The sequence below is a fragment of the Lagenorhynchus albirostris genome, chromosome 6 (genome assembly GCF_949774975.1).
Source record: "Lagenorhynchus albirostris chromosome 6, mLagAlb1.1, whole genome shotgun sequence".
NCBI classification, from domain to species: Eukaryota; Metazoa; Chordata; class Mammalia; order Artiodactyla; family Delphinidae; genus Lagenorhynchus; species Lagenorhynchus albirostris.
In genome coordinates this window covers 58,399,622-58,426,366 of record NC_083100.1, presented here as the reverse complement: position 1 = coordinate 58,426,366, position 26,745 = coordinate 58,399,622, and the positions used below count along the sequence as shown (strand labels likewise).

The following is a 26,745-nucleotide window of genomic DNA, read 5'->3' as shown; positions in this document are numbered from 1 at the left end:
AAAATTCTGCCATCAGATGTAGGGCTATCTCAGTAGCTATCCTGGGAGGATTCAACTTCTTCAAGGAGTTACATAAAAGAACTCCGTAACAGATAAGGGCAGGATGTGCCAGAAGGGCAACTGAGTTTATCATCTTTCTTTCTAAACAAAGTCCCTCCAGCATGCTCCTAGGTGTCCTTCTAGTACAAGCTTATGATCAGACAATTATTTTGTTAAATTTCCCAAACATATTCTCAAGCAACAAAAATTCCTCCAACATGATAGGTTGATGGAAAGATGGAGGAGCAGCATGTGGGAGTACTACTGCAGGAAACTGCTATTAGTACTACAGCTTAGTGTAATATTCTTCAACAAAAATTAAATCAAGACTTAGGGGAAATAAGGCAAGGAAAAGAGCACTGATATGTAAACAAATGTTTGCAACAAGTATAAAATAATACTTTCCTCAATTTAAGCTATTATTAATTTTCATATTGTTTAAATGCACTAAAACCTTTGGCGTACACAAGACTGGTTAGAGAAACCTGAAACATTAAGTACCAATCATCATTTTAGCTGTCAGTGGTATGGCTGGATCTCATACTTAAGCGTTATAAAGAAAAAGAAATTTTGTATTTGTCAAGAATATCCAGTGATACCATTTTGCATTTAAAATTTACTTTGATTAAAAACGTGAAATTTGGGCTTCCCTGGTGGCGCAGTGGTTGGGAGTCCGCCTGCCGATGCAGGGGACACGGGTTCGTGCCCCGGTCCGGGAGGATCCCACATGCCGCGGAGCGAATGGGCCCGTGAGCCATGGCCGCTGAGCCTGCGCATCCGGAGCCTGTGCTTCGCAACGGGAGAGGCCACAACAGTGAGAAGCCCGCATACAGCAAAAAAAAAAAAAAAAAAAAAAAAGTGAAATTTACCATATTATCATATAGAGTCAGTTCCAAATATTCTTAAAATTAAGTTTAAAAAAATGGCAGGGGGCTTCCCTGATGGCGCAGTGGTTGAGAGTCCGCCTGCCGATGCAGGGGACATGGGTTCGTGCCCCGGTCCAGGAAGATCCCATATGCCGCGGAGCGGCTGGGCCCGTGAGCCATGGCCGCTGAGCCTGCGTGTCCGGAGCCTGTGCTCTGCAACGGGAGAGGCCACAACAGTGAGAGGCCTGTGTACTGCCCCCCCCCCAAAAAATGGCAGGGACTTCCCTGGTGGCACAGTGGTTAAGAATCCTCCTGCCAATGCAGGGGACACAAGTTTGTGCCCTGGTCTGGGAAGATCCCACATGCCACAGAGCAACTAAGCCCATGCACCACAACTACTGAGCCCGTGCTCTAGAGCCCGTGAGCCACAACTACCGGGCCCATGTGCCACAACTACTGAAGCCTGTGCACCTAGAGCCCGCGATCTGCAATGAGAAGCCACCACAATGAGAAGCTCGCATACTGCAACAAAGAGTAGCCCCTGCTCGCCGCAACTAGAGAAAGTCCACGCACAGCAACAAAGACCCAATGCAACCAAAAATAAATAATAAATTTTTAAAATCATTAAAAAAAATGGCAAAGTAACTTTAAATATATAGCAACTTAAACCTAAAAAAACAAAAGTCAAATAATTAGTACAATATGAATCTTATGTTAACAAATTTCGAATCAATGTTTCTTCACTTTTATGTTGCTTTTACAACTTTTAGGCTTCAGTCCAATATATGAAGAGCCTGAAATTCCTCCCATTCTCACAACAAGAAAAAAGCTGAAAAAAGTGAACATCAATAAATCTTATAGATCTATCGGAGAATTGAGATCACAGAGCAAATCACTGCCCCCAAATGGGAGAGACAGGTGATACAGAGACTCAGTTTACCGAGACCAGAAACCAACAGAGCCAGCAATTGGTAGAAATACTTAAAGGATAACTATTATTAGAGACTGAGCAAGGACTAGCTTGAGAGATGAAAACTCCTGGGGGCTCAACCTTAAAGGGGCCCCAACACTTCTGTGAGTTTTACTTCCAGAAGCCCCACTAGGTTCTCACTGTGAACATCAAATACCAATCCCCTTGTACTTCCAACAGTGGGAAGGGAAAAGTAATCATCTTGAAATACGCCCAGAGCATTTTGTTGTCCTGAACAAATGCTTACCCTCAAAGGAAGCTATTTCACCAGAGCCTAACCTATGTGGGTGAAGAAAAAAAGCTGAGAAGTGGGGGAAAAAAAGCTGAGAAACACATGTGAAGGTTACAGCCCAGGGGCAGAAGCTCACTAAAAAACTGAAACCTAGTCATAGGATTATAGAATGCTTCCCCTCCCCTCATATCTTACCACTACAACAGTAGGGCTCCTGTAAAATAACATAAGATTACAACTGAAGCCAGACTCAGCCTCTATTAACAGAGTCTGTAGGGAAACCCAAAGATAACAGAGGAGACCAAAACAATGACACCAGAGGATATTTATCCTCTAAAATCTACAGCTATAGCAAAGAGTAAATACAACCTAACTCCTAGCCAGATAAACATAAAACTTCACACTAAAGGCCTATTTATCTCAGTTCTGTCTACCTGATACACCATGTCTGGCTTTCAACAAAAAATTACAAGTATGATAAGAGGCAAAAACCACAGTCTGGAAAGACAAAGCAAGCATCAGAATCAAGCTCAGCTATAATGAAGATTCTGGAATTATCAGATTGGGAATCTAAAATAACTAAGATTCATATGCTAAGGGCTCTAATGGAAAAAGTGGACAACATGCAAAACAGATAGGTACTGTAAGCAGAGAAATGGAAACTCTGAGAAAGAATCTAATGGAAATGACAGAAATAAAAAACACTAACAGAAATGAAGAATGCTTTTGATGAGGTCATCAGTAGACTAGGCATAACTGAGGAAAGAATCAGTAAGCTTTAAGATAGGTCAATAGAAACTTCTCAAACTGAACAGAAAATTAAAAAAAAAAAAAGGGAACCCAGAATATCCAAAAACTGTAGGACAATTACAAAAGGTGTAACATATGTACAACAGGAATACCAGAAGGGAAAGAGAGAAGACAGAAAAGAACAGAAAAAAATATTTGAAATAATAATGGCTGAGATTTCTCAAGACTAATGATAGACACCAAACCACAAATCCAGGAAGCTCAGAGAACATGGAGCAGGATAAATACCAAAAATCTGTACCTAGGTATATGATATTCAAACTGCAGAAAATCAAAGATGAAGAGAAAATCTTGAAAGATGTCAGAGGGGGAAAAAACCTTACCAAGAGAGGAACAAGGATAAGAATCATGAGACTTCTCTTAAGAAACCATGCAAGCAAGAGGAGAGTGGAGTGAAATATTTAAAGGTTGAAAGGAAAAACCTACCAACATAGAAATTATCCAGTATCCAGTAAAATTATCCTTCAAAAGTGAAGAAGAAATACTTTCTCAGGCAAACAAAAATTGAGGAACATGTTACTAGTAGACCTGCCTTTCAAGAAATATTAAAAAGAAGTTATTCAGAAAGAAGGAAATGACATAGATCAGAAACTTAGATCTACATAAAGAAAGAGCATTTGAGAAGAAATAAAAGATACAATATTTTATGTTTTTTACTCTTAACTGATCTAACAGATAACATATTATTCAAAATAATAACAGCAAGAATAAACTGGATGCATTATAACTTATGGATAAATGAAATGTATGACAGTAATGTTATAAGAGACAGGAGAAAGGAATTGTGTTATATAACAGATATTGGTTTACTCTGTTGTAAGGTACTGGCACTACTCATGAAATGGTACAGTGTTATTTGTAAGTGGACTTAGATTAGCTGTAAATGTATACCGCAAATTCTAGGGCAACAACTTTTTAAAAAAATTAAGCATAATTGATATGCTAAGAGAGGACAGAAAATGGAATCACATAAAATACTCAATTAAAACCAGAGAAAGCAGAGAGTGGAAGACAAAAACAAAGAACAAGGGGGCTTCCCTGGTGGCACAGTGGTTGAGAGTCCACCTGCCGATGCAGGGGACACGGGTTCGTGCCCCGGTCCTGGAAGATCCCACATGCCATGGAGCAGCCGGGCTTGTGAGCCGTGGCCACTGGGCCTGTGTGTCCGGAGCCTGTGCTCTGCGGTGGGAGAGGCTGCGGCAGTGAGAAGCCCGCATACCGCAAAAAAAAAAAAACAAGGGCAACAAATAGAAAACAATTATAAATATGGCAGATTTTAATCCAATATGTCAATAATAGATAAAAAAAGATCTGACTCTGTGTTGTCTACAGAAACCCAAGTTAAATATAAAGACAGAGAGAGAGAGATTAAAGGAAAGATATGGAGAAAGATATACCATGCTAACACTAATAAAATAAAGCTGGAGTATTACATTATTTTCAGATAAAGCAGATTTCAGACCAAGGAAATTTATCAAGGATAAAGAAAGACAATTACATAATGAAAAAGGGGCTCATTCTCTAAGACATAACAATCCTAAATGTATATGCACCTAACAACAGAGCATTAAAATATGTGAGGCCAAAACTAACGGAAGTGTTTTTAGAAATAGACAAATCCCCAACTACAGTTGGAGACTTCAGTGCTCCTCTCTCAGAAATGGACAGATCCAGCAGGCAGAAAATCAGCAGGATATAGTTGAACAGCACCATCTATCAACCTGATCTAGTTGTTATTTATTGAGTACTTCAGCTAACAACAGCAGAATACACATACTTAAGCTCATATGGCAGCAGTCCCCAACCTTTCTGGCACCAGGGACCGGTTTCATGGAAGACAATTTTAACACGGACGGGGGGTGGGGGGTGGGATGGTATGGTTCAGGCGGTAATGCGAGTGATGGGGAGCAATGGGGAGCGGCAGATGAAGCTTCGCTTGCTCACCCACCACTCACCTCCTGCCGTGTGGCCCAGTTCCTAACAGTCTGCGGACCGGTACTGGTCCACGGCCCAGGGGTTGGGGACCCCTGTCATATGGAACAGTCACCAAGACCACATGCTGAGCCATAACCTTAGCATATACCTTAATACTAAAAGAATAGAAATCATACAAAGAATGCTCTCAGACCAAAATGGAATTAAACTAGAAACGAATAACAGAATGATAGCCAGAAAATTCCCAAATATTTGGAGATTAAATAAACACACTCCTAAATAACACTCAGATAGAAGAAGTCTCAAGAGAAAATATTTTGAACTAAATGAAAATGAAAATACAACTGTTGTATAATAAACAACTCTGTCCCCGATTCGTGGAAGGGAGCCTCTAGATATCAGTTTTCTTGAGTGATAGGAGTGTCTTTGTTATTCATGGTGAGCCCCTAGATAGGTTTTGCCAAGGAGATGACTCAGGATGGGGCTGGCCACACCAGAAAGGCTAACCATGTGATTAAAGAGTTGGAGCTTTGAGCCACATATCAGCCTGACCTCTGGGGGAAGGGAGAGGGACAAGAGATTGAGTTCAACCACATGGCCAATTATTCAATGAATCATGCCCATGTAATTAAACCCTAATAAAAACTCTGGACAGCCTGGATGAGTTTCCCTCATTAACAATACTCTGTGCATATTGGTGTACGTCAATAGGTAAGGAAGATGACATGTCCAGACCCGTGGAGAGAGGACACTGAAGCTACGTGTTTGGGGTAGGGAGAGGCAAGGAAATTCTGTGTTAAAGTGTGAAATTTTTCATTGCCTAGGACTGGGGGAGACTGGGGACTGGGGATAAGAACTGAGAGGCGTGGCGTTTCATTTTGAGGAAATGAAAATGTTCTAAAATTGACTGTGGTAATGGATGTACAACTCTGTGAATATACAAATTCAAAGCCATTGAATTGTATACTTCAAATGGATGAACTGTATTGTATGTAAATTATAACTCAATAAAGCTATTAAAAACACTTGCTCAAGGAAATGAAAAGACAAGCCACAGACTTGGAGAAAATATCTGCAGAAGACATATCTGATAAAGGACTGATACCACAAATATATAAAGAATTCTTAAAACTCAACAATAAGAAAGCAAATAACCCAGTTTAAAAAAATGGGCCAAAGGCCTAACAGATACCTCTCCAAGAAGATATACAGATGGCAAATAAGCATATGAATAGATGTGCTGCATAACATGTCATCAGGGAAATGAAAAATAGAACAATGAGATACCACTACATACCTACTAGAATGACCAAAATTCCTAACACGGACAATGCCAAATGCTGGTGAGGCTGTGGAGCTACAGGAACTCTCATTCATTGTTGGTGGGAATGTAAAATGGTGCAACTACCTTGGATCAGTTTGGCAGTTTCTTATAAAACTAAATATACTCTTACCACATGATCCAGCAATCACATTCCAAAAACCTGCACATAGATGTTTATAGCAGCTTTATTCGTAACTGCCAAAACATGGAAGCAACCAAGATGTCCTTCAGCAGGTGAATGGATCAATAAACTGGTATGGCCAGACAATGTGCTATTATTCAGCACTAAAAACAAATACACTATCAAGCCATGAAGAGACATGGAGGAACCTTAAATGCATATTACTAAGTGAAAGAAGCCAATCTGAAAAGGCCACATACTATAGATTCCAACTGTATGCTCTTCAGGAAAAGGTGAAACTATGGAGACAGTAAAAAGATGAGTGGTTGTTAGGGGTTAGAGGGGAGCAGGGAATGGATACTCCGAGCACAGATGATTTTTTAGGGCAGTGAAACTACTCTGTATGATACTGTAATGGTGGACACATGCCATTATACATTTGTCCAAACCCATGGAATGTACACCACCAAGGGTGAGCCCTAAGGTAAACTATGGACTTTGGGTGACAATGATGTGTCAATGTAGGTTCAACAACTATAACAAATGTACCACTCTGATGGGGGATGCTGATAATGGGGGAGGCTATGTATTTGTGGAGGCAGGTGGTATATGGGAACTCTCTGTGCTTTTCTCTCAATTTTGCTATGAACCTAAAACTGCTCTTAAAAAAAAGTCTTTTAAGAAAAAACACAAATAAGACTGAAACAAAACAAACGAAAAGATTAAGTAGTAGACATACAGATATCTGTGACCATTAAATCTACTAAAGCCAAACAAAACAAAACAAAACAAAAACACCCACTTGCCTTGTTGAAAACCCCCACTGTGGATTTAAAAAATGATGTTTAATTTCAATATACATTAAAAACATAAGTAAGTAACAGAAGGTAAGAGGCAATGATAAGAGTAAGGGCTGGGCTTCCCTGGTGGTGCAGTGGTTGAGAATCTGCCTGCCAATGCAGGGGACACGGGTTCGAGCCCTGGTCTGGGAGGATCCCACATGCCACGGAGCAGCTAAGCCTGTGCGCCACAACTGCTGAGCCTGCGCCCTGGAACCTGCGAGCCACAACTAGAGCCCGTGTGCTGCAACTACTGAAGCCCACGCGCCTAGAGCCCGTGCTTCGCAGTGGAAGAGGCCACCACAATGAGAAGCCTGCGCACCACAACAAAGAGTAGCCCCCACTCACCGCAACTGGAGAAGGCCCATGCACAGCGGTGAGGACCCAACGCAGCCAAGGATAAATGAATAAATTTATTTCAAAAAAACAAAAACAAAAAACAATAACCTAATCTTAACCTTAAGAAGCAAACTAAAACCAAAGCAAAAAGAAAGAAAGGAATAATAGATATTGGGGTGAAAATTTATGAAATAGAGAATAAAATACAATAGAGAACATCAACAACAACAACAACAACGAAGAGTAAGGGCTACAGAGTATAAACAAAAGGCTGGTGGGTCAGGCATTTAGTTATGTTGTAATATAAAAATATTTTATAAAAATTCAGTCACCACTGAAGCTTATAAGTTTTATATATAATTTTGATATATCTAGAGTGGACAAAAACTTATAAAGTTAAGATGATCTTATCAGTAGAAAAGATATTCTAAACCAGCTTAGCCAAAAGAAGCATTTTGATTGCCTAATTTAACTTTGTAAAGGAGAAGTAAATCTTATAGCTGGTCTCTGTAAACCGCACAGCTGGAATGTTCTAACAGCACCTTGCAGTTTCCAGTGATCAAAGTAAGTTACTTTATGTACTAAACTAAGAATTTCATAATAGAAATAATGTAACAGCAGGGGGTGCAGTTATCATGAAATAATTACACTCCTGGGAGATTACAGGCACAAGGCTGTACCCCAGGGGTGTGATTATCCCATGATAACCGTATCCACTGAAATTGCCTTATTGCAAAAATAATCTCTATTCACTGGTGAGACATTATTCAATAGGTGATTTTTTTTAATGAAAAGTTTTTAGCTTGAATCAGCAAGTGGATTAGGAAATTGGCCAGTTTATTATTCATTGCATTCAAATTTTGAATATAACATCATTGTTTGCTTTCCTATTTGATACAGTAGAGTATTTTTGATTTGGTTTTGAGAAACCTTTAGGAGTTTCTAATAATATTAGTTAAGTGGTATCGCTAAATTCAGGTCAAACTTTAAAAGGTATTAAGTGAGCAAAACCATTTAAAATAATTTATTTCTATGTATAAGTTTTAATTCCTCTAATATTCCTTTAAAAACTATAAATGTATAACCACTGTTAATATTTTAGTGTATCTCCTTCCAGGCATTTTTATTTTTCTAAAAGTATCTCTCTATATGTCTACCTAAACATATAAAGAGAAACATGAATGGAATCCATGTAATTACCTTGTTTTATAATGTTTATTTGACCAAATGTTGTAAACAACATCCATTCATTAAGAAATCTTCCTGTCATTTTTAATGGCTGCATAGTATAGTATTCCCCTGTGGCAATATCCCATAATTATTCACTTACATCCTTTTATTAGATATTTAGGTTCTCTACCTGTCTTACTATTATACACAATGCTTTACGACAAAAATCTTGGGACGTATCGATGATTATTTCTGTAGGATAAATTTATGACTGTGTAATATTAGTAAAACATAATTTAAACAAAAAAACAAGGTCCTGTTTCCCAAATCTTCTGTTGTTCTTACATACAGCTGAAGCTGATGGTTCTCAACGCTGACAGTGCATCAGAAATAGATCAGTAACTTTCATCATCTTATGTGGTATCACAGATGGTGAAAGTTACTGATCTATTTTTACCATAATCTTATCATAGAGTTCAGTGCTTTGAGGTATTCTTAGAAAAGTAAGACACAGGATTTAAGAAATTTAAAATACTGCTTCTTAATTTTTTTTTCTTTACTTGATATATCCTGGTATACCCTCATGTGTCAATAGCTTGTCAATATAGATCAATAGCTTGATTCATATATCTATATCTAATGGCTATATGGTATTCCATTTTGGCTATATTGGTATTCCAATTAATTCCGTAATTAATTTATTTTAAAAATTAGAAAAAATTTTTTGGCCACGCTGAGCATCATGCAGGATCTTAGTTCCCTAACCAGGGATTAAACCTGTGCACCCTGCAGTGGAAGCATGGAGTCTTAACCACTGGACCGCCAAGGAAGTCCCCATAATTAATTTTTTAAAAATACACCAATAGGGCTTCCCTGGTGGCACAGTGGGTAAAGAATCCACCTGCCAATGCAGGGGACACAGGTTCAGTCCCTGGTCCAGGAAGATCCCACATGCCATAGAGCAACTAAGCCCATGAGCCACAACTACTGAGCCTGTGCTCTAGAGCCCGCGAGCCACAACTACTGAAGCCCACGCACCTAGAGCCCGTGCTCTGCACCAAGAGAAGCCACTGCAATGAGAAGCCTGCACACTGCAACAAAGAGTAGCCCCCGCTTGCCACAACTAGAGAAAGCCCGTGCGCAGCAACGAAGACCCAATGCAGCCAAAAATAAATAAATAAAATAAACTTATATATGTAAAAAAATACATCAATAAAGTGTATGTGCCCGGTGCTATTCTAAGCACTACACGTGTATTAACTCATTTAGTTCTCTTAACAACCTTATGAGGTAGGTACTAGTATAATACCTATTTTACAGACACCGCAAACTGAGGCACAGAGCAGTTAGGCAGCTTGCTTAAAGTCACATGGCTACTAAGTAGAGAGCAGGGGTTCCAAATCAGGCATCTACGTACCTCCACACCTCCAGAGTCTGAACTTACAGTTCCTTCTGTGTGGGAGCTTGTTCCTTTTGCCTGAGATACCAAATGCTCTTCTCCCAGATCCTGCATGGTTGCATTTTTCTGTCTTCTAGGTCTCAGCCTAACATCACTTCCTCAGAGGGGCCCTTCCTGACCACCTCATCTAGTTATTCCCCATTTAGTTCTTATCACAGTGTCCAATGTAATTTTAATCACAGAATTTATAAATACCTAGTACTTTCTTATTTATTAGTTTATTTTATGTCATTCCCAATAGAATGAAAGTAAGAACCTCTTCTGTCTTGCTACTGTGTTCCGAAAGCCTAGAAAAATGGCTGGCACAGAGTAAGCACTCCATACGTGATTGTTGAATAAATGAGTGAGTTTATTTTACCAACACCTTATTGACAGACATTTAGGGTTATTTCTAATCTTTACTACTATTAACCTTTGAGCATCTACCTTATCACTTTCTTACTATAAATTCCTGAACGTTGAATTTCCAGTAAAACGATATGCATGTTCATAAGGCTTTTGATACATATCATCAAATAACTCTTCAGAAAGGCTGCTCCAATTTATCAATAGTGGATTAAAATGTTCATTTTATCATACTTGCTCCAACACTGTATGTGTTTTTCTTTTAAACCTTTAGCGCTCGTTCTTTTTGTTGCTGTTAGTAGACTTTCTAATACAGATTCAAGAGAAAGCAGGTCTGTTAGTTACTAAATAAAGGGCTATCCTAGTCTATGTATAGTCTACATCCTAGTCTCCTAGTATCCTGGAGTCTATCCTACTCATTCTCTCCAAGCAGAATCAATGTAAGACAAGGCTGAGGAACAAAGACGGCAACTGCCACTGCCTGCCCCTAGCCAACACAGGGGTCATGTAGCTGGAAGAACACCACAAGGATGGAGAAAGAATGAAGAAAGATGCAACCCCTTCCAGCAAACAGAATATACCTTTCAAACATAACAACAGATCCCTGTGACTACCAAAATAACTGGTCAGAGATATTTGCGCCAGTGGGTTCTTCATCCTACTTTGCCCTCATTTTCTTTGGGGCTTTATTTCTTTGGGAGCTTCTCTCCCATCTTTCATCAGCTGAGTGAGGGCACGGGAGAGGGAGCATAGTATGTGGGTTTTAAGAGTACCTGCACTTAGGCATCAACAGGATGTTCTTTTGTCAGAGATTGCCAGACCAAGGTCTGTATGGCTATTTTCTCACTACTGAGCAGTTTTCCCTTTACCTAAGATGTTGGTTTTTAAACTTTTTTAAAGAGCAATAAGGATTTTAAAAAAATCAGTTGCAATATTGTGTCTGTACTTCCTCTAGCCATCCTGACACTCGTAACACCATTAATGAGACAGTGTCAAACCTGATAATGGATCAAATTCCTAAACTCCTAATATGAGAACTGGCATCTTGAATCCTACAGCCTGCATCTGGCTTGCTGGAAGAAGCCCAATGTCTAGCTATAGAAGAGGGCTGAAGGTCATATGCTGATTGAGGGTGAACCCTGGGCTCAGAAGTGGCAGTGGAAGCCTCAGGGAGCCTAAAGAGGTGCATCACAGGCCTAGATTAGCTGAGAGGTTGGGGCTTCACGCCCAGAACGTTTGCTTCAATGCAGCAGCTCTGCCTTCATATGTTCTATACACTGGGATTACGTGTAGGATTTATTTTAAAAAATTAAAAAAAGGTTCTATAGCTGCTTAAAAAATTCTGAAAATCTCAAGTTATATTATCATCCTTATTTTAAAATGAAGAACTGAAACTCATAAAGGTGAAATGACTTAAGGTTACAGGGTTAAGCAGGTTATTGCTATTATGATTCACTATGAGTTACTGTTGGATTAGTGTGGCTGTCTCAACAACATACTAACAAGGCACTGATAAATGTAACTTAAAAGTTCTCAGTTTTAGTATCTTTTTATGAAAAGAACCCAAATGATCCAAACCAAATTAAACCAATTTTTCTTAAGTAGACAATAACATGCAGGAAGGTAAATAACTTTCAAGTAGAAATTAATTTTAATATATCTAACATCTTTTAAAACTCAATTTTGATTTTATCTCAGAAACAAAAAATACAATTGTTGAGGCTTTTGTCCAGCCCAGTTCTACAACTCGGAAGGACATGAATATGAGAAATAGCCATTTCATCCTTCTATTTTTAGGTTACCAACCTGATAAACTATGTTTAACACATCTGTTACTTTTCAAATCAATTTCACAGGGCCCTTGGCTAAAAAAATTAAATTCTAATATACAGCATTTCAAATTCAAAACATATGATCAGAGTTTCCTGTTGACCACCACATTTTGGGAATATAACCTAACCCCCAAAAACCAAACCAAACCAAATCAAACCAATACCCAGAGAGACAAAAAAAAAAAAAGTTATTTTAGCTTCCCTTGTTTGCCCTCTTATAAATTCTAAAACAAACAAATAAATTATGTCTAGTGCCTACCTGAGCCATCAGTGGGAACTGAACTTGCATTAATTCCAGAAAGACCAAACAAAGGACATTCTCGATCTGTATTGACATGACCCCATTTGTGACATTTAATGCACCTCACATTTCGAACCTGAGAAATAGTAAACGTTAATTATTTTGGTTACTAAAATACTAATAATCTAACCCATGTTCAACTCCCCGCTCCTTAGCAGAGTTTAAGTTAAATTAGTCTTGTTTTTAAAAGATCTCCAAGGAAAGAGACTCTACAACTATATTTGGTAATGTAATTCAAACACTAAAATCTTTTATCATAAATTATGCCTAAAAGCTAAGCTGAATCCTATTTCTTTTTTCTAAAAATATTTATTTATTTACTTATTTGGCTGCATCATGTTTTAGTTGCAGCACATAGGATCTCCCTTGCGGCATGCAGGATCTTTCATTGCGGTGTGCAGGCCCTTCTTTGCAGCACGCTGGCTTCTCTCCAGTTGTGGCGTACGGGCTCAGCAGTTGCGGCGTGTGGGCTCTCTAGTTGTGGCACGCGGGCTCTAGAGTGCACGGGCTTACTTGCCCAGCAGCATGTGGGATCTTAGTTCCCCAACCAGGGATCGAACCCCTGTCCCCTGCATTGGAAGGTGGATTCTTTTTTTTTTAACATCTTTACTGGAGTATAATTGCTTTACAATGTTGTGTTAGTTTCTGCTGTATAACAAAGTGAATCAGCAATATGTATACATATATCCCCATATGCCCTCCCTCTTGCATCTCCCTCCCACCCTCCCTATCCCACCCCTCTAGGTGATCACAAAGCACTGAGCTGACATCCCTGTGCTATGTAGCTGCTTCCCACTAGCTATCTATTTTACATTTGGTAGTGTATATATGTCCATGACACTCTCTCACTTCGTCCCAGTTTACCCTTCCTCCTCCCCATGTCCTCAAGTCAATTCTCTACGTCTGCGTCTTTACTCCAGTCCTGCCCCAGATTCACCAGAACCATTTTTTTTTTTAGATTCCATATATACGTGTTAGCATACGGTATCTGTTTTTCTCTTTCCGCCTTACTTCACTCTGTATGACATACTCTAGGTCCATCCGCCTCACTACAAATAACTCAATTTCGTTTCTTTTTATGGCTGGGTAATATTCCATTGTATATATGTGCCGCATCTTCTTTATCCATTCATCTGTCGATGGACACTTAGGTTGCTTCCATGTCCTGGCTATTGTAAATAGTGCCACCATGAACACTGTGGCACATGGCTCTTTTTAAATTATGGTTTTCTCAGGGTATATGCCCAGTAATGGGATTGCTGGGTCATATGGTAGTTCTAATTTTAGTTTTTTAAGGAACCTCCACACTGTTCTTCACAGTGACTGTTATCAATTTACATTCCCACCAGCAGTGCAAGAGGGTTCCCTTTTCTCCACACCCTCTCCAGCATTTACTGTTTGTAGGTTTTCTGATGATGCCCATTCTAACTGGTGTGAGGTGATACCTCATTGTAGTTTTGATTTGCATTTTTCTAATAATTACTGATGTTGAGCAGCTTTTCATGGGCTTCTTGGCCATCTATATGTCTTCTTTGGAGAAATGTCTATTTAGGTCTTCTGCCCATTTTTGGATTGGGTTGTTGGTTTTTTTTGATATTGAGCTGCATGAGCTGCTTGTATATTTTGGAGATTAATCCTTTGTCAGTTGCTTCATTTGCAAATATTTTCTCCCACTCTGAGGGTTGTCTTTTCATCTTGTTTACGGTTTCCTTTGCTGTGCAAAAGTTTGTTTCATTAGGTCCCATTTGTTTATTTTTGTTTTTATTTCCATTTCTCTAGAAGGTGGGTCAAAAAGGATCTTGCTGTGATTTATGTCATAGAGTGTTCTATGTTTTCCTCTACGAGCTTTATAGTGTCTAGCCTTACATTTAGGTCTTTAATCCATTTTGAGCTTATTTTTGTGTATGGTGTTAGGAAGTGGTTTTTTTTTCTTTTTTAAACATCTTTATTGCAGTATAATTGCTTTACAATGGTGTGTTACTTTCTGCTTTATAACAAAGTGAATCAGTTATACATATACATATGTCCCCATATCTCTTCCCTCTGGCGTCTCCCTCCCTCCCACCCTCCCTATCTCAGCCCTCTAGGTGATCACAAACCACCGAGCTGATCTCCCTGTGCTATGTGGCTGCTTCCTACGAGCTATCTATTTTACGTTTGGTAGTGTATATATGTCCACACCACTCTCTCACTTTGTCCCAGCTTACCCTCCCCCCTCCCCGTATCCTCAAGTCCATTCTCTAGTAGGTCTGCGTGTTTATTCCCGTCTTACCTCTAGGTTCTTCGTGACATTTTTTTTTTTTTTAGATTCCATATACATGTGTTAGCATACGGTATTTGTCTTTCTCTTTCTGACTTACTTCACTCTGTATGACAGACTCTAGGTCTATCCACCTCATTAAAAATAGTTCAATTTCGTTTCTTTTTATGGCTGAGTAATATCCATTGTATATATGTGCCACATCTTCTTTATCCATTTATCTGATGATGGACACTTAGGTTGTTTCCATCTCCGGGCTATTGTACCTAGAGCTGCAATAAACATTTTGGTACATGACTCTTTTTGAATTATGGTTTTCTCAGGGTATATGCCCAGTAGTGGGATTGCTGGGTCGTATGGTAGTTCTATTTGTAGTTTTTTAAGGAACCTCCATACTTTTCTCCATAGTGGCTGTACCAATTCACATTCCCACCAGCAGTGCAAGAGTGTTTCCTTTTCTCCACACCCTCTCCAGCATTTATTGTTTGTAGATTTTTTGATGATGGCCATTCTGACTGGTGTGAGATGATATCTCATTGTAGTTTTGATTTGCATTTCTCTAATGATTCATGATGTTGAGCATTCTTTCATGTGTTTGTTGGCAATCTAAATATCTTCTTTGGAGAAATGTCTGTTTAGGTCTTCTGCCCATTTTTGGATTGGGTTGTTGGTTTTTCTGATACTGAGCTGCATGACCTGCTTGTAAAGTTTGGAGATTAATCCTTTGTCAGTTGCTTCATTTGCAAATATTTTCTCCCATTCTGAGGGTTATCTTCTCGTCTTGTTTATGGTTTCCTTTGCTGTGCAAAAGCTTTTAAGTTTCATTAGGTCCCATTTGTTTATTTTTGTTTTTATTTCCATTTCTCTTGGAGGTGGGTCAAAAAGGATCTTGCTGTGATTTATGTCATAGAGTGTCCTGCCTATGTTTTCTTCTAAGAGTTTTATAGTGTCTGGCCTTACATTTAGGTCTTTAATCCATTTCGAGCTTATTTTTGTGTATGGTGTTAGGAAGTGTTCTAATTTCATTCTTTTACATGGAGCAGTCCAGTTTTCCCAGCACCACTTATTGAAGAGGCTGTCTTTTCTCCACTGTATGTTCTTGCCTCCTTTACCAAAGATAAGGTGACCACAGGTGCATGGGTTTATCTCTGGGCTTTCTATCCTGTTCCATTGATCGATATTTCTGTTTTTGTGCCAGTAGCATACTGTCTTGATTACTGTAGCTTTGTCACATAGTCTGAAGTCAGGAAGCCTGATTCCTCCAGCTCCATTTTTCTTTCTCAAGATTGCTTTGGCTATTTGGGGTCTTTTTGTTTCCATACAAATTGTGAAATTTTTTGTTCTATTTCTGTGAAAAACGCCATTGGTAGTTTGATAGGGATTGTACTGAATCTGTAGATTGCTTTGGGTAGTAGATTCATTTTCACAATGTTGATTCTTCCAATCCAAGAACATAGTATATCTCTCCATCTGTTTGTATCATCTTTAATTTCTTTCATCAGTGTCTTATAGTTTTATGCATCCAGGTCTTTTGTCTCCTTAGGTAGGTTTATTCCTAGGTATTTTATTCTTTTTATTGCAATGGTAAATGGGAGTGTTTCCTTAATTACTCTTTAAGATTTTTCATCATTAGTGTATAGGAATGCAAGAGATTTCTGTGCATTAATTTTGTATCCTGCTACTTTACCAAATTCATTGATTAGCTCTAGTAGTTTTCTGGTAGCATCTTTAGGATTCTCTATGTATAGTATCATGTCATCTGCAAACAGTGACAGTTTTATTTCTTCTTTTCCGATTTGGATTCCTTTTATTTCTTTTTCTTCTCTGATTTCTTGGCTAAAACTTCCAAAGCTATGTTGAATAACAGTGGTGAGAGTGGGCAACCTTGTCTTGTTCCTGATCTTAGTGGAAATGGTTTCAGTTTTTCACCATTGAGAACAATGTTGGCTGTGGGTTTGTCATATATGGCCTTTATTATGTTGAGGTAGGTTCCCTCTATGCCTACTTTGTAGAGAGTTTTTATCATAAATTGGTGTTGAATTTTGTCTAAAGCTTTTTCTGCATCTATTGAGATTATCATATAGGTTTTATCCTTCAATTTGTTAATATGGTGTATCACACTGATTGATTTGCGTATATTGAAGAATCCTTGCGTGGAAGGCGGATTCTTAACCACTGGACCACCAGGGAAGTCCCTCCTATTTCTTTTTGTGTGTTACTTTGTGGAAATAAAACACTGTCATCCAAAAAGAAATGGTAAAATACCAAAAAAGAATGATTTCATGGCTTAATGTTAAATCCTCTCATTTAAAAAAATTAACCTTTGAGGTTTCAATTTCCTAAACCAGGGGCTGGCATACTTTTTCTGTAAAGGGCCAGATAGCAAATATTATAGGGTTTATGGGCCAAAGGTCTCTGTTGCAACTACTCAGCTCTGCCAATAGAGCAGTAATATATAAATGAATAAGTAAGGCAGTGTTCAAAAAAAATGTTATTTATAACAAGGACCTGGCCCTCTGATGATAGTTTGTTCTGGTTCCAGACAGTTTTATATATTTTTTTGACCTTGAGCTAATTCTCCAAATTCCTTGAAAACCACAGAGACCATTATCATTATAACCCTTACTACAAAACTTTGAATCCTATCTTTTATCAGTTTAGTATATTTAGTATTTTCTCTCCTAGTCCTTCTATTATCTGATACAAATAGAAACCACAGAGCCCCTTTTCAGCTTAAATACCTTTTGGACAACAGTATAAAGAAGTGTTTATAAAAAAACCTTATTCTTACAGTATAAATATGTGTCACTTGCCTGAATACCAAAGGGCTGATCTCTGATGTTCATGTCATCTTTGGCATATCTATTAAGGAGAGAAAATGTACAAACTCAATATTAAGAACAATTTAATAATTAAACTAAAAATAGTTTTATAGTTCTGAGTAAATTATGAAATGTATGACTTCAATAAATAAACAGAACAATAAAATCTATTTAGTATTTGCAAACACCACTTCATTATTAAGTATCCAGTCTGATGATCTGTGATTTAAAAAAATGAAAAAAATAAAAATAGAACTAAAGACTATAATCAACCAAATGAGTTGCATAAGACAAATCATTAAAAATAACTTTTCACATTAGTTGCTTTCTCTAATGAATAAAAAGGCAACATAAGATGGGATATTATCTAAATTTAATGATACACATTTTATCTTAAAAGAAAACCAGCTCTTACTTTTCTCGTGGGGCCCCTTTTTGCCATTCAAATTTGTATTCAGTCTCTCCTTCAGTTTCTTCTTTCTAAAAACATTCATTAAAGTCTTTCAATTTTTCCATAAAATTACAATCTATTGCAAATAAATCCAAACATAGAAAACAGTACTTTACCTCTTTGTTTTCTTGATTGCATATCAAAAACATGGGAGGAAAAAAAGGTAGGTCAAGTTAAAAACGTCAACATAAAAGTCTGCTATCATATACGACACTATGATATCACGGTATTTAATTGTAACTTGTAAGAATGTATTAGTTTGACTTTTTTTCTTTCATAAGATAAAATTCAAATCACTGAAGGATAAAAAACAGTGAATAAGAAATAGTGTTTAATAAGCACATTTATTTCTAGTCTTTAAACTTTTATATTTTTCATTGACAGTGAATATTATGCTTTGTATTTACAAGTATACTCAGTAAGAAGGACTAAATACACAAATTATAAAAGAATAAATGTAATTCTGGTGATGTTGAGATTATTTTCCTCCCCAAAGGACAAGTCATGAAATTATTACTAGATTAGACAAATATTTTTAGTATTTATTCTACTGTATTTTTTTTTTTTTTTGGCACTACACGGGCCTCTGACTGTTGTGGCCTCTCCCGTTACGGAGCACAGGCTCTGGATGCACAGGCTCAGCGGCCACAGCTCAGGGGCCTAGCCGTTCCGTGGCATGTGGGATCTTCCCGGACCGGGGCACGAACCAGTGTCCCCTGCATCGGCAGGCGGACTCTCAACCACTATGCCACCAGGGAAGCCCTATTCTACTGTATTGATTGCAGTATTTTAAAAAATTATTTTACAAAAATAATAGCAATTTTAAAAGATGAAGAGCAACTTCTAAACAATGTCTGTCATAACAGTTCTCAATCTTTATTTGCAAACACATCAAAGACTTAAAAAAAGGAAACGACCACGTACCTTTTTTAGCCCCTGGTGGAGCCTCATACATGAAATTAAGGCCATTCTTTACACGTTCATCTCCCATAAGCAATCTAAATAAAACAAGACATAAAGTTAGCAGTTTTTTGTAGGAGGAAAATATTACAGAAAAACTGTCCCTCCATACCCCTAAATCCTAAGGGAATTAGGATAAAATATTTTTATTAGAGATAAAGTTCCAGAAGTTTACTCCACTGATTAGATGACATCTGAAATATCTGACTGGAAATTCCAACAGTGCTGCCTCTTTAGTAACTAGTTGTAAATTCTGAGACTTCCTCATTACCTGAGAGATCCCGGCACTCCCAACTGAAATGAGGGAAAAAATGCCATGCTTCCCCTCACATGCTTTTCTTAAACTTTGAAATGCTGTGGAAATAGGGACAACTTTGAAATCCTATACGCCAACACAAATTTGGAATTAAGTTAAATAGTGCCAACATTTTTCATTAATTGTGAGGAATCAAACAGTTCTAGAAAAATGAGTCTCTCTGGAATTTCTTTAGGAAGGCAAATCCAATTAATTCTTAAAAGAGTCAAAGGCAATAAGAGAATCAAATTCTTTAGCGAGGCCAATGAAGAGAGAATAAAGATAATCTACAACAGGTTAATTACTATGATGGACTGCTGCATCTTAAAAATCATTTTCTTTCTTTTTTTTTAATAAATTTGTTTATTTATTTTGGCTGCATTGGGTCTTCGCTGCTGCGTGCGGGCTTTCTCCAGTTGCAGTGAGTGGGGGCTACTCTTCGTTGCGGTGCGCAGGCTTCTCGCTGCTGTGGCTTCTCTTGTTGAGGAGCACGGGCTCTAGGCACGTGGGCTTCAGCAGTTGTGGCTCACGGGCTCTAGAGTGCAGGCTCAGTAGTTGTGGTGCACGGGCTTAGTTGCTCTGTGGCATGTGGGACCTTCCCAGACCAGGGCTCGAAACCATGTCCCCTGCATTGGCAGGTGGATTCTTAACCACTGCGCCACCAGGGAAGCCCCTCATTTTCTTTTTTATCATTTCTGTTTTAACACCAAAAGTTCCCTGTTTGGGTTCTGTTTAGAGAGATATGCTGTGCTTTTTAGAAAAAAAGCTCTGCTACAAATTGAATCAACGGTCAAGTTAAAGCTTTAATTCATAAGATCCAAGTAAAGTACTGATTCTAAAGAAGAAGGCTAAAGAGTGAACAGAATTTCCTCTTATTTGGAAAAGGCTATCACAAAGGATAGCCTACATGATTATAGTTCCTCACTTCTTATTCCCACTGGTGTTTACAAAGAATTGTAAAAGAAGAAGAGGGCAAAAGGATGACAGGATCTACCTCTATACAGTTGGATATTATTCAGCGATAAAAGGGAATGAACTACTGACACATGCTACAACATGGATGAACTTCAAAAACAGTGAAAAAAATGTTTTTAAAAATACATTTAAAATTTTTTAATTTAAAAATTTGACATAATTATATTAAATGAAAGAAGCCAATCGCAAAAGACCACATATTGTATGATCCCATTTATATGACATTTCCAGAATAGGTGAATATATAGAGACAAATAAATTAGTGGTTACTTAGAGCTGAGAGGTATTAGGGGGCACAGGGTCTGGAAATGGGGAGTGACTGCTAATGGTACAAGATTTCTTTTTCGGATGATGAAAATGTTCTGAAATGAATTATGGTGATGGCTCCAAATTCTATAAATACACTTAAAACCAACATATACTTTAAAGTATATAAATTATATTTTATATTAAATTAACACCATTTAAAAAAATGGACCACGTGAAAAGCTCAACATCACTAGTTATTAGGGAAATGTAAATTAAAACCATGAGATATCATGTTGTAGTCATTAGGATGCCTATTATCAAAAGAAAAAAAAGAAGGAAAATAACAAATGTTGGCAAGGATGTAGAAAAACTGCATTGCTGGTGGGAATGTAAAATGGTACAGTCCCTATGGAAAACTGTTGCGTGGTTCTTCAACAGCCAAACACAGAATTACCAGATGATCCAGCAATTCTACTCCTAGGTAATACCCAAAGGAACTGAAAATAGGGAGCTGAACAATATGTGTATGCCAATGTTTATAGCAACATTATTCAAAACAGCCAAATGGTAGAAGCAATTCAAGTGTCCACTGATGGATGAATGGGTAGACCAACTGTGGTATACACATACAATGGAATGTTATTTGGCCATAAAAAGGAATGAGCTGTGATACATGCTACAATATGGATGAATCTTGAACATGTTATACTAAGTGAAGTACGCCAGACACAAAAGGACAAATACTGTGTAATTCCACTTATATGGTATACCTAGAATAGGCAAATTCATAGAGACAGAAAGAAGAATAGTGTTTACCAGGGGCTGGAGGGAGGGGGAATGGAGTTATTGTTTAATGGGTATAGAGTTTCTATTTGGGGTAATGAAAAAAATTTTGGAAATAGACAGTGGTAATGGTACCAACACTGTGAATGTAATTAACGCCACTGAACTGCACACTTAAAAATGGCAAATTTTGTTTTATACATTCCCACCCCTGAAAAAGCATTTCATTTATATTGAAACAAAAATAACAAAATCAAAACTGGAATATCAATTTCATTTTGTGCAAAACTCAACAGGTATACAAAATAAAAGGAAAAGCTATGATATTGGCATTTCTGTTTTAACTTCAACTAAAAACCTGTACAGATTCTTTTTTTTTTTTTTGCTGTTGACTCTAAGCTGAGTGAAATGTACAGATTTTTGGGCATCCTTTTATTTGTCCAGTCAGAATAATAAATGTGATTGTCATCTTTAAAAAAATGTACATAGGGATCAATATCCACAAACATTAAGAAACATCTAGGACAGTTAAAAACTTAAAAGGGAAAAAAACAGAGTACTAAGGAACAGAATTGGCTATCAAGGACAATACTTTTGAATGAGGAAAAAAAGAAAAATGTAGCAAATCACTCCAAATACTCATAAATTTGCTTTTATATACTCATAAATTCAAACAAACAAACCTAAAAGCAATGAACACACCTAGTGTCCAGATCCTGGTATGTAAATATCTTTCTTCAATAAAAAGAACCAATAAAACTGCTCCAATACTGCAGCAGGGAAAAATAAAAGACAAATTTTTGATGATTCTGTAGTGCCAGGAAGAACTTTTTTTTTTTTTAAAAAAGGATGGGGCATGTTAAATGGACATAGGAGTCAAGCTGACAGAGCAGGCAAAGGCCAAAACTGGAACAATTTGAGCAAAAAAATAAATAAGAGTATTAGATTATAACCGATTAAATAAATATCTGAGTCCAGGCTGATAGGAATAAATGATTAAATAAATAAGTGAGGGAAAGGAAAAATCCTCTTTCCAGAAGAATTCAAATTAAACAATGTATAGGGACTGAAATAGAAAATCACTATTAGAATACCACAGTAATAACTGATGCAGGCAAGATCTATCAATGAATACTGACATCAGTGGGCAAAGTTAAGGATATGTGCATAGCTTCAAATATTTCCACCTCCACTATCTCTTCATTGGTGTAACTCAACTATATTGGCTGTTTCCTGAACATCCTCTCCATCTTCCCACCATGATCATCTTTAATAAGCTTTTACTATATGTAAATCACAGTCTCTCAACGGTAGTGCTACTGACATTTTGGACTTGATCATTTGTTGAGTGCACTGTAGGCTGTTTAACAGCATCCCTAGAATCTACCCACTAGGTGCTGTTATCACCCAACCCCTGAGTTGTGACAATCAAAAAATGTGTCCAGGGACTTCCCTGGAGGTCCAGTAATTAAGAATCCGCCTTCCAAAGCAGGGGACACAGGTTCTATCCCTGGTCGGGGAACTAAGATCCCACATGCCACAGGGCAACTAAACCTGTGTGCTCTAAACCCCGCGCGCCACAACTAGAGAGATGGCGAGCTGCAACTACCGAGTCTGCATGCTCTAGAGCCCACATCCTGGAACGAAAGATTCCACATGCTACAGTGAAGATCCTGCATGCTGCAACTAAGACCTGATGTGGCCAAAATAAATATTTTTTTTAAATTAAAAAAAAATGTGTCCAAACATTGCCACATGTCTCCTAGGGGCAATAATGGCCCTCAGTTGAGAACCAAAGATCTAAATCCTTACCATTCTTCACAGTTCAGCTTAAATGTCACCTCTTTTATGAAGTCTTGTTATGCCAAATGGAATTATTTTCTTATGTTAGCATGCCACAGTTTTTATAAAGTGTGTTTTCAATCAGTTATTACCTTCAGCCTTGAACTATATGTATGTACATATCCCTTATTAGATTTTCTTGGGGGTAGAGAGAAACTATGCATCACAATTTTATAGGCCACTATAATACCATTTGTTGTCATACATGAAGTAGGCACTCAATAAAAGTTAATAAGATTAAATAAATTAGTGAGAAAAGTACTTAATTAAACTAAACATTTTATTTCTTTAATTTTGCTCTTGATATACTATATTTTAAAGAGAGTATTTAGTAATAGTTTAGTATTACTTCGCTTAAGTTCCATGTTTTGATGAAATATACGACTGAGTGGAAGAGAAAATATGACCTATCTAACTAAAGCACCACTATTCATTTGCTTGATTAACCAAGAGAAATCAGCTTCAGTGTTAGACCTGCAAATACAAACATAAATGACAATAGCTAAAGGGCAGGTACTGTACCGTAGTAAACCAATGAAGAACTCTAGCTCTGATCCTGCCATTAACAGAACAATGACATGCAGGTCAAGTAGAGACACTTCAATTTACTTCTTGAAGCTGTCCTGTGCACCTTTTCATTTCAGTGTATGTTGAGGAAATATCTTTGTAAGAGGCCTCAGTAGTTCAAGTATAGACATTTATTTTTCTTCTAAGTTTTGTATAAGTTGGGACTTCTCTATAAACTGTATGTGGAGTCACATCAATCAATATTTTATGTGAATTATGGGTAAGGTTGGAAAAAGTGCCCATCTATCAATATAAGAGTAAAGACAGTTCACAGGGAATACAATCCTATCATTGGGGCATTCAATTCAATAAAGCTAATTTAATATATGATTCAGTAAAGGATATTCTCATGCAATTGACTATTCTAAAAACACCAGCATAGTGGAATTTCTTACCTATTATCATATGATTCTTGTTCTTTAAGATATTGTTGCATTAATTCTTCTTGTTTCTTCTTATCATATGATATTTTCTGTTCTGCCATCCATACCTAAATTAGTAAAGTACAAAACTTAAGTAGCAAGTTTGCTCTTTTATAATAAAATATAAAATGCTATTGTATATAGTTTACAACATCATCTATTTTGGTCATAATGTCATTATCACAAAACAACAGTTGAAAATCTGATTTGTGCTTTTATATAAGTCCTTAAATATAATCATTCAAAACAGCTAAACTTTCAGGCAAAAATGTCAAACTTGATAACCACGCTGAGCACTTGGGGTACAAATGCTTCTTGCATTCAATCCCTCTGTTGTTGTTTCAGAGATGAGAACAACCATCTCTCTACATGGAATATGTCTAGTCCAAAAAACATACAGGGCACAACCAGTAAGGTTAAATGGTGCCCATGGATGCCAGTGGGTGTCACTGACACCCCAAGAGAGGAGAAATGGAAGACAAATAGGAGAAAAAAAGGAAAGGAGATGAAAGGTAGTTGTAGAAAAAAGGGAAGAGACAAGAGAGGAATCAAAGAGATGCATCTGACGTCCTGCAGTTGCTCAAGGGCACCACCACCACAGGCTGAATGCGTCCCTGTGTGAAATTCTCAGAATCGTAGAAGTGGTGACGGTAAAAAGCCCACACAACTTATGCAGGATATTTAATCATGTTACTTCCAGGTTTAAAAGGTATCAGTGACTTCCCACCTCCTATAAAGTAAAGGACAAAATGTCTGATAACCATTCAACATAAACAGCAAGGCAAAACTTTCTCTCCCAACAAGCTAAGTTTTAGAAGGTAAATTCAAGGAAAAATATTTACACTGATAAAATTATAATTATTAAATGTAGGTGGGGGCAGATAAGTGTGGGGAGAAGGATGGGGGACAAGACTGCCATTATTCAATTTTAGATGCAAAACAGTAGTTATCAGTATTTAATAGTGCTCAGATAGGAAGCTTCTATGGGCACCACAATCTGAGATTAATATGGAGATAAAAGCAAAAATAGCAATGAAAAGAGAACCCTTCAGGGACAGATATACCAGAAATTTCTTTTGGTATAAGTTTCTGAAAGTTTCTTCCACTGCCTTCATAACATAATATACATGCCATAACCAACATAACATTACCAATGTAATGTTATAGTAGAAGAAAAGTCTACACTTGGGATGGGCAGTAAAAGGCACATGTTTGGAATTTTCACTGTAGCTCAAAATGCAAACAGTTGCAATAGAAAAATGCAAGGTGTCATTGCCTGGTCAAATAATACATTAATAATAACATTCTAATGATTAACATATTCTAACAATAACTACCATTTATTTAAAGCTTTAGATTTTACAAAGTTATTTTACTAGTCTCAATTGCTCAAGAGCTTAAATACATGAATATTTATGATGAACTAGAATAAAAAGTAGTAAAACATATTCTTGCTTACAAAATGCTCAGAATCTGCTAATAGAAAATCATACTAACTTTTCCGTATGTTTAAGATATTTCATAATAAAAAAGACAGGAATTGTGTAAATAAACAGTAACAATATTTGGGCCTGGGCTGAGGGCAGGGGAGGGGGGTATATGGTGACTGTGTTTTTCATAACTTATGTTTTTATATGGTTGCATTTACGCCAATAAATCCTCAGCTGGGAAAAAAATAGTAACAATAAAAATTGATATTTGGAACAGAGTATGTTCAACATGAAGAAATAGAACAAGACAGTGTTCTAGGGGGCAAGGAAGAAGGCTGGTATAATGGAATGCTTTATAGCCAAGTTTTGGTTTTTAGAAGTTCTTTATTTTTTAAATGAAGTAACTATATTCACAGGTAGCCAATATTATTCCTGTTTTGTATATCCTTCCAAAGATGTTCACATGGACATACACATAATATACATAATATAATATACACACATGCATTTTTGGGTCACTCTTTTCATAAATGGTAACATATACAGCATATATATACAATATGCTGTACACAGAGAATATGTATAAAATAAAATTCTATACCATGAAGATCATTCCCAGATCAGTAAACAAAATGCTTTCTTGTTTCCTGGGGGATGGGGTGCTGAAGAATATCATTCTTTTGTGGGGCTACACCACCATTCATTTAACCAATCTCCTGCTGTACTGATGGGCATTAAGAAATTTCCAATCTTTTACTATTACAAACTCAGCTGCAATAAATAACCCTGTTACACAAGTAGTTTCATACATGTTAAACAGGATTTTGAAGCGGATCAAAATTTTGCCAAGGGAAAAACAGGGTAAGATATTATCAGCAGAGGGAACAACTCAGACAAAGATCCAGAAGTGTAAACCAGGAATTAAGTAGCTTGATTTTACCAGAGTATAAAATCTATGGTGGGAGAATAGCAGTAAGGCATGAAGAAGGAAAAATAAACTGGAGCCTGGTTACCTGGACTTAATCCTGTAGTATTTTAATAAGGAGCTAGAAGAAATCAGAGTTGTGCTCTAAAATGACTACTCTATGGAAACACCCAAATATTCAT

The 26,745-nt window shown here is 37.3% G+C and overlaps 1 protein-coding gene across 2 annotated transcripts in view; it reads right to left on the bottom strand.

Moving 5' to 3' along the window:
* The window catches only part of CIR1 (corepressor interacting with RBPJ, CIR1), a 40,072-nt gene that overhangs the window by 11,326 nt on the left and 2,001 nt on the right, over nt 1–26,745 (bottom strand). Inside the window, exons 2-8 of one of the 2 annotated variants that reach the window (XM_060152617.1) lie at nt 24,182–24,276; nt 19,040–19,113; nt 18,232–18,242; nt 18,080–18,144; nt 17,656–17,704; nt 12,541–12,658; nt 10,063–10,152 (exon numbers count right to left, since the gene is read on the bottom strand). In XM_060152617.1, the coding sequence (XP_060008600.1) occupies nt 10,063–10,152; nt 12,541–12,658; nt 17,656–17,704; nt 18,080–18,144; nt 18,232–18,242; nt 19,040–19,113; nt 24,182–24,276 (502 nt within the window). The remainder of the gene's footprint in view (nt 1–10,062; nt 10,153–12,540; nt 12,659–17,655; nt 17,705–18,079; nt 18,145–18,231; nt 18,243–19,039; nt 19,114–24,181; nt 24,277–26,745) is intronic. The other variant, XM_060152618.1, reaches the window with a different exon arrangement.